The 14,766-nt window shown below is 41.4% G+C and overlaps 1 protein-coding gene across 7 annotated transcripts in view; it reads right to left on the minus strand.

The window, feature by feature from the left end:
* Window positions 1–14,766, minus strand: part of SOBP (sine oculis binding protein homolog) — a 156,340-nt gene that overhangs the window by 57,514 nt on the left and 84,060 nt on the right. For 6 of the 7 annotated variants that reach the window (XR_006890794.1, XR_006890793.1, XM_046677253.1 and 3 more), the window contains one exon: window positions 9,263–9,358. The exons of the other annotated variant lie outside the window; for it this stretch is intronic. Coding sequence is in view for 4 of the 6 variants with exons in the window: in XM_046677253.1 (XP_046533209.1) it covers window positions 9,263–9,358 (96 nt within the window). In the remaining 2 variants the exon portion in view is untranslated. The remainder of the gene's footprint in view (window positions 1–9,262; window positions 9,359–14,766) is intronic. 7 annotated transcript variants of the gene reach the window in all.

Genomic DNA, 14,766 nt, shown 5'->3' on the forward strand with positions numbered 1-14,766 from the left:
TAAAGATTTCATTTTTACCTGCACTTGAACCAGGGGAATATGGTGTTGCACGCATTCATTTGACAATTATTGACTACCAACCACTACAGTTCATTGAATCTTTATCACCACTGATTGTTAAGATGTCATTATTCTAAATCACTAGGGAAAAATACCGCCAATTTAAAGATCCCATTTCTGAGATTTTAAAATGTTACGGGGGAAAAGTGCATCTTGGGATCCACGAAATATGGTATGGGCCAACCATAGTTCTCAAGGTTACAGCGAGGAACAAGACAAAGCTCCTGCCTCTTAGCAGAAGGGAGCCTCATCTGGAATGAAAAGAGGATCTCTCAAGTCCTGGTTGTCTGTGGCTATGCAGTAGGGAGGACGGGCTGGGAGAGAGCCCTCCAGGAAAGCCTGACACCTCAGACCAGAAGAGTAGGAAATGTACAAATGTACAAAGTACAAAAGACACTTCAAGCCAAATGCAATGAGAAAATACATTATTTTAAAGACTTGTTTGCCTGAACCTGCTATTTGCAGCTTAATCATTGGCTTCTATCTTCCTTCTTCCCTTTTAAAATTCCCTCTCTGCCGTTCCTCATCACCTCCACATCCCCATCTCCAATTTCTTGCCTCTTTTATTACTCACATATGTCTTTCTTCTCAACTCCAAATATTTTTATACCCTTTCCCTTTTCCTCCCAAGAGACTTTCGTTAGCTTGTTCTTCTAGCCATAAAGCAAGCACATGACTGAATTTGATTAATATTAGTTCTGGCTGGTTACTTCTGCAATTTTATATTGATAATTGATATCCTATCTGATTTTCTGGTTTTGCTTGATATATGACCTAGAGTTTCCGTGAAGCCATCAGAGGCGAATTCTCTTTGGTATTTTAGGTAAATTGTTCAGTTCTAGCAATTAAAACAATGAGGGAAAATATGACTGACGCCTGACTCCAGCATGCTACTTGATGGCCAGAAGTCTCGAAGGAAATAGATCACTTCATTCCGAGGAAAACAACCATACCAAATCAAAAGAGGTCTAGCCTTTTTTAAACGGCCTTACTAAACAAAATTCTCAAAAGAAGACTTAGCACTTATCATACATAATTTATTGCTGTCCGATTAAAAAAATAATATACTCAAATGCTTATATCACATTGAAAAATATATTTTCTACAGTCTACCAAATTAAAAAATATATCCTTTGGTTCCTTCCTCCACAATTTATTATGCATTGGGAATTCTCAAACACTGACATGACTTTCTGAATAAACTCTGCTTCCTAATATTCCCAGAGATGTTCTTTCTGGCTTCAGAATTCTACCAAAGAATTGATACTATAAATTAGCTAGGAAGAGTGATTCAGAATTAACTTCTTAATTCCTTCATCTCACAAACATAGATTGAACCCCTTCTCTAGCCCTGGGGTGGAAGGATGGATCGGACCTGGTCCCTATCCTGAGAAGGCAGCAGTGTGTGTTGACCTGAGCACGTCAGAGAGATATGGTCAATCCTCGCTTCTGGGCCTGCTCACTGAATCCCCTCTCCTCCCCATGGGCAAGAAACACAACATCTCTGAATTTTAATTTCCCCATCTGTAAAATGGAAATAACAATTTCTACTTAGCAAAGTTATTGAGAATAAAGAGTCTAAAAAAGGGTCTATAAAGACCGAGCACAGTGATGGGACATTGGAGGCACTCTACAAAATACGATTTCTTGTCTCCTTCCCTTAGCAGGCTTATCAGAGGCCCATCCATTTGCTACTGTAGATATTTCCATGTGTAAATTACACTTTTTTCTTTGCTTTGCATTTTTTTCTTAGTTGTATACTTCTAAGATTAACAATTTTATTATTAAATGGTAGGGCAAGATGAAGGAGTCTTGGATCATGTAGAGTGTTCCTTGAGAGTTATACTTAAAAAAAGAGAAAAAAAAGCTCAGCTCTAAGAATTATCTGCATAATGTATCTTGTCCCTCTCACTGTTCACAAGGAAATTTTGTGACTTTTGCACACAAATGTGCGTACTCAAGACTTTTAGACAATCTATTGCTAGAAAATTTGGTCAAGTGGTATTCTGTGATGCACTTGAAAGTAAGCAACATTGGAAGAAACAAGCATAATCATAATCACAACAACATTGATTAAGTGCCAACTGTTTGCCAAATATTGTTCTAAGCACCTTATGGGTATTCATCTATTTAGACCTCACACCAATCCTACTGGATAGATACTATTGTCCTCATTTTTACAGACAAGGACATGGACACAGAGAGATTCAGTGATGTGCCCAAGGTCACACAGCCAGTAGGTGGAGTGGTAGAGATTCCTGAATATGAACCAAATAGTCTGGCTCAACAGTCCAACCTCCTTACTACAACAGCATACTATTCTTTGGAAGTTTTGTATTCTTCAAAAAAGTATTCCAACATCAAAGTACCTCACAAATCAGCAACATCTGCTATGCAGTCAACAGGCATCTCTAGTGCCCTCGGCATAGTCAAGTGGGTGGATGCTCAAGGCTTTCTCTGAAGTTCTTTGTCCTAAATTAAAATATTACATATGGACTTCTATCCAAACCAATTGGGAAGAGACTCTAGTTAGAGAATAACAGCATGTACTCCCAGTACCTACCTTAAGATTTTTTTTAAGCTAATACCACCAACTAGCTCCATTTTATTAGTAATAGGGCTATCGCTTATTGAACTTCTACTGTGTGCCAGGCATACTAAGTGCTTCATATACATGTTCTTGGTTACTCCCCAAAACGACTCTATGAAGTAGGTACTGTATTTATCCTCATTTTATTGATAAAGACACTGAGGCTCAGGGCAAGCAAGAAACTTGCCCAGGTTCCACAGCCGGCATGTCTGCAAAGCAGGGATCGGGACATCCACTCTTATCCACCACACCAGTGTCTCCCTTGGAGAACACATGGTCCTCGATAGCTCTCTCTGGCTCCAGGAACCACTATGATGTACTAGAAGCCAGCATGAAAACCAAACCATTATGCCTCTGAGCTATTTGTGCAATGGCCTGAAACTAGAAAGGCAAAGAATTCTGTGCCTTGGAAAAGGGAGCTTGCTGGGGACCAACGGTCTCCAATCAAATCAATGGTCTCTAACCCCAAGACAAGTCCGAAGACCAGGGCAGAAGCTGGGGAACTCTAGTCCTCCCCCAGATGGCTTCTCCTCCAAATAAAGAAACTAAGAAGAGAGAGTTAAAATAGGGTTTGCTTGGGTGGGAGCTGAAGGGAGATGGTCTACACTGGTACAGAGGGTCTTTGTACAGGAGAAGAAGGCTCTGAACCACGAGACCATGGCAGCAATGGAAGCCAAGAAGCTGAAAAGAGAGAGAACAGCAGACCCAGCTGGAGAGCAGGGTGAAACAAGAGGACAGATGGAAACAGGAATGTGCAGGCGAAACAGGACAGCTCCAGCAGAATCCACTCCTACCGCCTGTGTTAAAGACTAGATGATTTTGCTGGAGAGCATAATTGTGCCCCCTCTATTGGAATGGCCCCTTGCTTAGTCTAATACTGGTCCTTTTCCTTCTACAAAGTTCTATTTTTCTAAAACGTAGTTCAAAAAACTTTAAGAGCACAGGAGTAGCCCCAGACTAAAGGGATCCGGAGAGTGGGTGGAAAAAATGGTGGGATAGGACAACTCTCTCTAGACAGCAACCAGCCCCTGGGGTTTTCTGGGTCATTTTGCACCTTTGGGGCTTTTACAGTTAATATTTCAGGAAACTGGCACACAGCGTACTATATATGCGTACATCATATGATATTTTATTTGATGTCATGCAAGTCCAAGTGTGTCACCATGAATTTTAATTCTCAGAGCCTTGCTGCTCAGCTGCAACGTCACAGAAACTGTGTAAATTCAAGTTGAGCTGGGGCACGAATCTGGCTTTCTGTTCAACCAATAGTGTTCACGGGAGGGTCTTTGGTCAGTTATACCTCTTTTGAAAAGCCTATCAAGTTTCAAGTGAAACGTGGCAGTTTCTATCACCCCTTTGGGGGTTCTCATTAAGTCTCTATGATCTAGCAGGAAAGTCGTAGCAATAGTTAGTATCTGACAGCAATCGAGAAATTTCCCCTCATTACTGTGATGAGGCCAACATGTACTGGTGCGCTGGGCTGGGTTGCAAAGAGATCTAATCTTATTGTTAAATAAATACATTTAAAACTAGGGGCCTGAGAGCAGAGAAGACTCAACCATCAGTGGTGTTGTGCTGTGTTTTTCACCTTAAGGGCTTTTTAAACTGGATCTGATCGTCCAAGCCTTACAAGGCTGTGCTGAGTAGAGGGGAAGAGTGCACTGTGTAACCAAGAGTCTTTTATGTATACATAGTCCCAAGGTTCCAATTCCCAATCTAATCAGTGTCAATGGATTCTCTCTAGCCAGAAAGGAGAGTACTAAAGTCTTCACAAACAAACAAACATAAAAGCACATTTGTTTCGTAATACTCCTGCAGAATAAAAGGGTGGGGTGGGTAGAGGGTAAAGGGATAGATGTAGTAAGATTAATAGTTGATCATTGTTGAAGCTGGGTGATAAGTATATGGGGTTCATTATGACTCTCACTACTTTTGTGTATGTTAGAAATTTTCCATAGTAATTTTTTTTAATCTATAGAAGTACTAGGAATTTCCATGAAGCAGATCTACTAAAGGCCAGACTTGATAGGAGGGTGTCAGTTATTGAGACCTCTGCAAATGGGCCACCTGCCAGCTCACCCTGTATCCTTCAGGTACTCTATGCTCCAGCCAACTTAGATGCCAACTGAGGTATGGTTCACCTGGCCTGTACCTTCCCACCTCCTTGCCTTTTCCCATGCTACTTCCTTCCACTTGGAATGCCCCCTTCCCTTACACCCAGCTCTGACCTATCAAAATCCAACCCATGTAAGGCCTAGACCGAAGGTATCCTTCTTTGTTAAGTCTCTAATGACTGCATGGAAATTCTCTCTTCTTCCTTGTACTCTAGAACTTTGCTAGTGCTCTCCTAGGGCACAGCTCACTGTGTAATGATAACAATCATGAGACTAAGAAGAATCATAATAATAGCAGCTAATAGGTACTGAATGTTACTACATATCAGGCACTTTAAATAGGTCATCACTTTCAATCCTTACAATATCCTCTGAGGTTATTACCTTTTATTATCATCGTTTACAGGTGAAGATCTGAAGCTCGGAGGGGTCCAAGAGGTAAAACAGGGATATAAGGTGATGTGATGCCAGCTGTATCGCCATAAACTTTACACCTTTGTGCCTATGATCCTTACCTAAACCACCAGAGTGACATAGTATAAATTAAAGTCAAGCTGGGGCAAAATTCTAACCTTCAGGAAGACCTGAGAACCCACATTCCCAACGACAACCATACTGTATATGCCTATTCTTCCTACTGAATTGTGAGCCCCCACAGGAAAGGGACTATGTCTTTTTCTATTTTGTGTCCCCTCCAAGCGCTGTCTAGTACAATGCCTTCTAGAAGATGCTCAATAATGTCTTGTTAATTGAACACTGCATTAATACAGAGCAGCTCTGCCTAAGGCCTAGGTCCAACTCTCATAATCCACCTGTCTGCCTCCAAGAGGAAATGAGATGAACACATCAGCCCACAGAAGAGCTGCCTAAGCACCTCTCCTCCCACCATCTCTGTTCACAAGGCCACAACGCTAAAATAGTTTTCATCTTCTCCCTACAGTGGCATTGTAAGTGACCAGAAAGAATTCTTCCCCAATGCTATTTTTATTTAGCCTCCCAGCTGCGGGCCCCTCTCCCTCCCTCTGCAAACCCCCACCTCTAGCAGCCTGAAGAAAAGCCAAAGGGAGTCAGACTTTGTCTACATGATGGCCTGGGACTCTGGAACCGAGGAAGACAGGCTGATTCTCCCCCAAGTTTCCTTTCTCTTATTTCCCCTTTCAGACTTCCTAAACCTGGTTTCTTTCCAACCAGATTACACTACTTTATTTGCTGCTCTTCTTTGACTCTATTGTGACCTTCCTCCTGAATACAGTGATGTTCTCTGGACGGGCCCTAAGAACGCTTGGGGAGAAGGCTCAACTGACTTCAGTTCCTTCCCCCAAACCCTCTCAATATTCCTCTTCTTCTAGCTTTTGGTCTTTCCCCTTCCAAGGACCCAGCTCATGCTATATTTCTGCAAGGTCTTACTCCCAGCCTGCTTTCAAGGACTGAGAAAGTACTGGCTGATAAGCAGGTGTGAGCTCATAATGTGACTAAGGTCCTCTCACACTAGTCCTTTACCCAACTCCCACCATCGATACTGAGCATTTTCATAGGGGAAATCAGAAGGCCTTTTAGTTCCAAAAGAATGAGGCAATAGCAGTAAAGGGACCAGCAATGGAGTTGGAATTTGGGGCAAGGGTTAGTTGCCCATGGCTGGCTCTAAATGTTCCTTCTTCTGGGCTCTCATAAGTCATGTTGCTGTAGTGTTAACATGATGTGTATTTCCTGTGTTTTCTTCTATTGAAAGTTATTTGCTTTGGTCATAAATTTAGATATGCCAACAAAATACCCTGGGGCGGGGGGATATGTGTGAGTGTGTGTGTGCGTGTGTACATACCTATCTGTGAAGAGGTAGACAGGGCCACCTTGAATTGTGATATATCAAATAGTACTCAAGTTTTATCTAATGTCACTCATCTTGACAGCCTTGCATTTTCAAAATTAATAGAAAGCATAAGGAAACTGCTGCAAAATCACCAACCAAAGAATTTTGGCCACCAAGCTAAATATCTAGTCATCTGTGTTGTACATTGTGTGAAGGCATAGATCACAGTTTGGGATTTAAACGGAAAAATCAATACCCTACAGGAAATCTACAGTCGCACGGCAGATTTTTCTATCAGCCAATGCTTTCTTTGTCAGTGCCTTCTGATTACACGACTTGTGTATTCCAGGCATCGATTTTACTTTGCTTTTGTGTAGGTTACTTAATATTCCTCCCTCTTCAAAGAATCAGAGGCTGGGGGTGTGGGGGGAGGGCAGAGACAATCAACAGTCAGTAATAAAGTCAGAAGCAATGTCTTGTCTGCCTGGACAGGGCACGTTCTGTCACACCTGTGATCCAAGGGGTTAGCCTGCCAGTCATGTGTCCCCATTACCTGGGAGCCTAGAAGTAAACGCGCCCTCAATGCTTTCTCCCTAGAGCCAGCAGCATCCCTTACAAGACTCCCCCAGTCTCTAAACCCACCACTGCTCTCGCTGCAGCGAACCACACAAGATGGCAGACCACCCTTAAGCTAAGAAAGCACTTTGGAGCAGAGCTTGCCATCTTCTCTCACGGAGTCTTCTAAAATTTGCTCTAAGCTGCGCTAAGAAAACTCCAAGGACTTCCTATTTCTCTCTTAAGAATGAACAAGCCTCTGTCACATAGAAGCATAACTTCTCAGGGCTTCATAACCAGCCAAACACCATCGCTTCTCTTGCAGCTGAAAAAAATTAAATTTCTCTTTGGAGAAATAAGCTTTCTCGGTTTTTCTCTTTTATCACAAGAAAGTATGCTGACCAAAATAAAGCATTTCTAACAGTGACTAGAAGGACAAAGATTGTACCAATCTCTCAAAACTACTGCCAACCCAATATTGTGTTTAAGCACAGCAATGACTCATCATATATTTTCTCTAAAGACAGCTGGAAAAAGATGTTCACATATACGTTTTACTTCCTCCAGTGCAAAGTGACCCCAGACAAGACTCAAGTATGTTCACTTTTCCAATAAATAGAAAAAAAAAATCGAACATGGCATATTTCTTTTAACAATTTCTCTAAAAAGAAGTGAGCTATTCCCAAAAGCATTTTGATACCAAAACATAGCATAAATGGCCTCTACGGTCTTCTGCTGGATAACCATAGTTATGGAGTGAAACCTTAAAACAGAAACGAATGGAAAGGTTTTCCCCAAAATAGGTAATGCTAGCAGGCCTGGAAGTTTAAAAGCCCAAAGATAAAATATAAGGTGAGTTAAATTTTTAGAGAAAAAATTGCATTCATCAGCGGCAAATGTGCCTGTGGATGGGTTGGTCAAGGAGCTACACCCAGAATGAGTGGTGCTATTGTAACCGTGCAGCCTGTGGAGCGGGAGAAGAAGTTTCTTGCCGCCAACATCTAGCTACTGCGGCTAGAATGGGTAAGAACTGTATTTTTCTCACTTCTCCTGCTCTTTGGATTCTTTGTTTTTAAGGAACAGTTGGTATCAAAGCTAAGTCCAAAGACTGTTACATGTGGGATTTCCTAACGCAGAGACCTGGCAGAGCTGGACTGTACTCGACCAAAAAGCTAAACAGAAAGGAGACTACCTCAAAATGTAGCAACTGAGCATCCTCATTCCCTTTCAGTGTTTTCATTGAGTTGGAGCAAATGTTTTGCTTTAATGCAATTGAAAAGAAAAGAACATTTAGGGACAACATCGCTAGATCCCTCATAAAGTTTCATTTTCAAAAGCAATGTTTGAATCTCTAAATAAATGACAATTCATTCTCTGTTTACTTTAGGTAAACAGAAAACGCATTGCGGAGCACTCATTTTCAAAAGCTAATCAAGAACATTAGGTCCCAAGAGATTCATTTAATAGAAATATAATAGGCATTCCTGCTTGCTTTTCATCTCGTCTCGTTGTAAATGCTAAAATGAACAGCAGATTAACCCTCGTTGGAACAGAGTCCTGTCACAGCTGATATGCTCTCTCTCACGACTCGTAAACATCCCCGCATCCTGTCGCTGCTTTGACTTCTTCCACAGAGGAGAGATGAAAATGCCTGATTGAGTTTGGCAAGAAAGTGTAGGAATACTTGAATTCTAAAGGGAGTACTGCGTGTCAACTCCGCTATCTTTCCTAGCAGAACAAAATATTACCATGTCGTCTCTTAAAATAGTGTACAATTAGGAAGCGGGGGGCAGGGTGGTGATTGTTGAGGTTTTTTTCCAAGCTACATATATCAACTGTCTTTCTCTGTATTTTTAACTTTACTAGCCATTCTCCAAATGGATGCTTATAAACTACGATACAAACCAAGCTAATAAAGACAGGGCCATTCAAGCTCTATAATCAGATATAAAAGAGGTGCAAACAATTTGAGATTGTATAATTAATATTCAGTGATATCAGAATCAGCATTTAGAACTCTATACAGAAAAACTATAATACTTCATAAATTATGTAATAATGAACAAACCCTTTCAAAAACTGTTTTCACTGTGCTAAAGTAACATTCTAGACTTGTTGTAAGTATGTTATTCTTACAAGTAGTTCGCAGTTATTCTTGAAGGCAAGCCTTGGAGTTTCCTTAGCATAGTGCTGCTGGGGGAAATTTTCAGCATGTCCATCTTCATCTCTAGCCTGAAGGGAAATATAATGGCCTATTTAGGGACTTACAAATAATGGAAGAAAAAAAAAGCTAAAAGCATAACAGCTCAGATCATTAAACAAACGGGAATCCAGAAATAACAACATCATTAAGAAGTTTGTTTAAATACGCAGTACGCCTTTTAGATATCAAAATTTGGGATTTATTTTTCTTTGCATAGTTTAGTTTGAACATGCAAATTCATTGTGGTGTAATATTTTAAATGATACGAAGCAAAAACCAAAATCGAATAATTTTGTTGGAAATGACCACCACTTTAGTCTTCCAGCGACTTTCGGTGCACATTTCAGATTATATGACATACATACGTGTTTAAACTTTTTGGCATGCTTAAGCAATCTCTAGATAATGCACTTTTAAAAAATTCTAATAGCAAGGCCATAAGAAAAGCAATTTGCATAGTTATATTTTGCATTGTAATACTATTAGAGATAAACTGATTCCCCTCAATTTTTAAATAAAGATCTGAAAGGAGCAATGATCTAGTAAGAACAATGACTCTTCAATCAAATGCAGTAAAAAAAAATAGATTTAATTAAGAAGCTGCATTAAAAGTTACTGGTTATTTTGATCTACACTGTTAATTAAGAAAGCTGAAGTTTAAATGGAGACATTAACAGAACCCATTAGCAATACCGCTTGCATAGTCTTCTCTTTCTAATCTCCATCGGTTTCTGGTTTGGAGTTGGAGAGAAGGGAGAGGTAGGTGAAAGGAAGCGTGTCCGGAGCACACTCATTAAACCATTCATTTGGGTGACACTTGCACTCCGCTCTGCTCTCATCTCATCTTAGCCCTAACTGCTCTCTCTTTCCTGGCCTCCTGAAATTCACAGCTGAGCTGTCTCCCTCACATATGGCTTGCATATAATTATGCATATTCCATTTTGCACTGCATTAAAATGATGAGCTCCTGGCTCCCTGCCAGCTGATTTTAAAAAGCCCAAGTGAAGTAGGAAAAAGGAGAGAAACACAGGGAGAGCCGCACAGGAAGCAGCAGGTAGTTCTGTCTGCTGTCTCTTTAGATAAAATGTATGTCTGGCACCAGGGGAACAGCTGAGAACTACCTGTTGTGATGTATGGATCGAGGGGGAGAAAACAATGAGCATACGTCTGTGGCATAGCAATGACAGCGCTTATGTATTGTTTCTCCTTTAATGGAGTGAGACCTGCCCGCCGACAAGTGTCACTCAGAGCTCCTCGGCTAGACTGGGGATTGTCATTTTAGAACGGAATCCATATTTTGTACGTTTTAGAATGTATCGCTTGTCTTTCGATAAAGGTTTCTGCTACTTAATGCAGGGAGGGAACTGGATGGAATTTGGAAGCGGAACATCATGGGCAGTAATATCTGGGTTACAAGAAGTTTGTGGGAGAAGAGATTGCTCTGTTTCAGTTTCATTTTTGAGATTTATGAACCTCTCTGGGATTTGGTACCTTTTTATTGTACCTTTTCTTCCTGCCAAATCAGAGTAAAATAAAAATGCAGTCATGGGTTTGGACCATATGTGACAAAGAAAAAAGTGTAAGTATTGTTCATGTCCAATGGCTATCAAGGCACTGAAACCAGTGGTTTTCCTTCTCTCTGCGTCAGTTCGACTCTGCAGCTACATCAGGGTGTAAGTTAATACAGCCTTAAATGGGACCCGTTTTAAAGTGGAGTGTATAAATAAAAGGCAGCCATGAGAAAGCAGTAAGATGCCAATGGGCAGCAATGATGTTACAGTCTTCATAACTGAATTTGAAGCCACTCTGTGAGGTACAGGTCTCTTGAAGAAAGGGCCACATCTATTTCATCTTTCATATTCTGCCATGCACAGGGCCTTACTTTTAGTTGGTACTTAACAAACATTTAAGTGATGAAAAAAAACCCCATACATGGACAGTAACTAGACCCTACCATAAACAACTCTGTAGAAAATGCCACCTCAAAATATGCTAAACTTGGTGGGAGGTTTATTATATTCCTGATGCACTATGATGCATATGCTTGGAAACACGCTTTGCATATAGTTTACAAGGGCTACTATTTACATATGTATGTCTATATTCAATATATATGTATCTTGTGTATAAATATTCATAAGGTGGAATGTGTTTATTATGCATGTTCTATGTATACACATTCATACACACCAGATGCCTGGGGATATTTTCAACATTAGTGGAAAAAATACATTCATTCCACTTACATGTAAGGTGCTCACAATGCTTTTTATGTTTTTAAAGGACAAAAAAAATCCTATTATCTATGATTTGAATGTGCTTCCTCAAAGGGGCTATAGATTTCATATAAAGCCTCATAATTTATAAGGTTAAATAAAGCAGCAGTGGAAGAGAAAGGAGAGGGGAATCGGGGGGATTGGAAGTAGACAGAGAAAGCCAGAAATCTGCTTCTTTATTGAGCTGTATATTTGCCTCTGCATCAAACTACACGGCCCTGGGAAGGGGCCGCCTCTGACAAGCAATCTGATTCCAGCGTCCAAGAAATTCCTTCCTCCAGTCATTTGCTGTGTTTCCACCACATGCCGCAGAGATGGAAAGCACACAACGTGCCAGGAGACCCAGCACCATCACCCTCACATGTGTGCACACAAGCGCTCCCATACTCTCAACAAAGTAACTCCCTTTGCCTTAGGAAGTTGTTTCATGTAAGTTTTTAAATTATTATCACCAGACTAAGAGAAATTAAGTGCATTCATCTAAGGCAATAGTTCTCTACGCTGGCTGCATATTAGAATCACGGGGGTTGGTTTTTTAACATGTTGGTGCCTGACCTCCCCCTCTCCCTCAGCTTTCCAGGGTTCTGATTTCTTTGGCCCAGGGCAGGGCCTGGACATGGGTGACTATAACGTACAGACAGGGCTGAGAATCATTGATCTAAGGAGAGTGCCTACCGCGAGCAAAAGGAGGCCCTTGGCAGAGTTGGCAGAATAGTCCCTAACCACGTCCCAAGCCCAATGGAGTGAACCACTATGCAACGCTAGGAGGACACAGGATGTGGCCCCTGAGATGGGTCTTACTCTAAAGATTCAAGAGATTACATGGCCAGCTGCTTGTAGGCAAAAACTTCTCTTTATTTGTTTATTTATTTTTAGTTTCTGGTGTGACAAATAATCCTGAAAGAACTACTATACCACTTCTTTAAAAAGGCGTCCCTGAACCTCTCTAACCAAGTCAAATATCTCCTCTCTTAGACTTGACACAGGCACAACCTTACACTGGTTGGTGTGATTCTTGTCTCCCCCACTAGAATGTAAGCTTCCTAAGGGCAGGGATGGTGTCTGGTTCCTCATCACTGGATCTTCAGGCCCCGCCACTGCCTGGTGCATAGCTGATGCTCTGCAGGAATGAGCTCTATTATCCTTCCACAGCAACTGGGTGGCAAAGTTAGACAAAGTCCAGAGGAACTTCCTTATGCCACATGCAGAATCCTTTCAGAACGCTTAATAACCTCTTATATACGGAAGCCGGCGCTTTATTCTGCATCTGCCCCATTTTGAGTGGCAGACAATGGCGTATCAAGGGGGGTGCACAGAAGGAGCCCATGACCCCCGCAGGGAGGGGTGTGCGAACCCTGAAGATGTTCAGAATCACCGCTCATAGTAATAACATAAAGCAGACTGACTTTCAGCTGGTTTTATTATTGTTCTTAAATTCCCTGCAGACGATGCCTTCTCTAATTGCCTGTCTCGGGGCCGACCACCCCACTGCCAGCTCTTGGTAGCCACTGGGGCCGGGAGACCTGTGCTGATGTCTGACTTTGTTCTGGAGTGACCGGTTCTGATAGAAGGAATGTCAAGACATGTTATGACGAACTAACTGTCTCCATGTGTCTTATTCTCAACAGCTTTATTCTGACTAATACACTAGATATTTATGCCAACGAAGGGGAAAAGCAAATAGGAAACAATTTTTTGCATTTTACTACAAATGTAATTGTCAAACCAAAGGTACATTTTTGATCTATTTATTCTAAGAAGACTTCACTTCTTGCCATAAAATAGAAATAAAGATAAAAATCCTTCAGTTAAACTGCAAGGGGATTTCCCCATCTTGCTGTCATGCATCTGTTTTCGTTTGGTGCCTAGCATCTGAATAAATATTAGATTACGTGAGAAACTTACACTAATTGCCTCCCTGCTTCCAAAACCTCTGGCTTAAACTTTGTATTCACCTCTCTTTCCCTGTGAATCACCACTAATTCACTTTTTTATTTTCAATCTTACATCGAACAGACCTTAGTTCTCTTTCAAAGAGCTCACTTCTTCCGTTGGGCCAAAGCCATGGTGCCATGTGCATATTCAAACAGATCAGTATTCTTTCTCCTCTGGAGGGCTCCTTTAGAAAATGTGGAACATTCTAAAAACAGCTCCACTGACCTACCCCAGAAAAGTGAGAGTTTCTGACTCATCAAAAGGTTAACACTGTTGCCATTTAAGTGCAAAGATAACGAGGCTTTGGAGTTAATACCTCCTGTGATGAATGGGCGTTTACGCCTCCGTGTCATTGTGATTTCCCAATTTCTTTTGAAAAGAAGGGAAGGCTGTGCCTGGAATCAGAGCGGGAGGAGAGCTTCCAGACTTAGCTTTCCAACGCTGCAACAGATGTAGCCATGTCAGCTCACACATGTGGTGTCATTACTAGACTTGGGAACATAAAAAATAGTGCATCTCAAAGTTGTGGGAATAAGTTTTGGGATGAATAGTCGTAGAGAAAAAAAATTTATATTTTATAGCTATTTTTTTGAACCAGAAACAATAGAATTTCTTTTCAAAATTCAAGATAAAAGCACAGGGACACCACTTCTGAAAACTCCTAGCATTTCATTTTCTGATATCCCATTTCTGGTCTATCCTTCCTTTTTCAAATACCCACACACATTCTCTTAGGGAAGCTCAGACGGCTGTCACAGGCTGCCTTTCAGTGTATTGCGAACATCTTTGTGAACTGGACTAAAGGTCAGCCTGGTTTCTTTGTCCCTCAGTGGAGTTCAGCCAGTGCTGGCCCTGGGCTGGAATAACCTGGGGAGCCCTAGAGAGTAGCTCCTGATTCCACTTGAGTCACTGCCCAGTTATTACCTTCTCGGTGGCCCAACTCCTCATCACTAAATGTCCAGTTCCTTTCTACTGGGTTCTCGTCTTTTACCCCATGTTCTCAGGGTAAACCAGATTCTGTCTCTCCTCTCCACTTCTCTTGGAAAATTCTTATGCATCCTTTAAGACTTCACTCTGACTGCAGTTCTTTAGGAAGCCATTGGAGACCTTTTCCTCCTGGTCCTAACCTGGGCTCTGAGCCCCTCTGTCCCTGTATATCTGTCTATTGCATTGTGTCATGACCATCTAGATGTCTGCCTCCCCACTCATCTGTGAAGTCCCTGAGC

Source organism: Equus quagga, chromosome 11 (genome assembly GCF_021613505.1).
Source record: "Equus quagga isolate Etosha38 chromosome 11, UCLA_HA_Equagga_1.0, whole genome shotgun sequence".
Taxonomy (NCBI): Eukaryota; Metazoa; Chordata; class Mammalia; order Perissodactyla; family Equidae; genus Equus; species Equus quagga.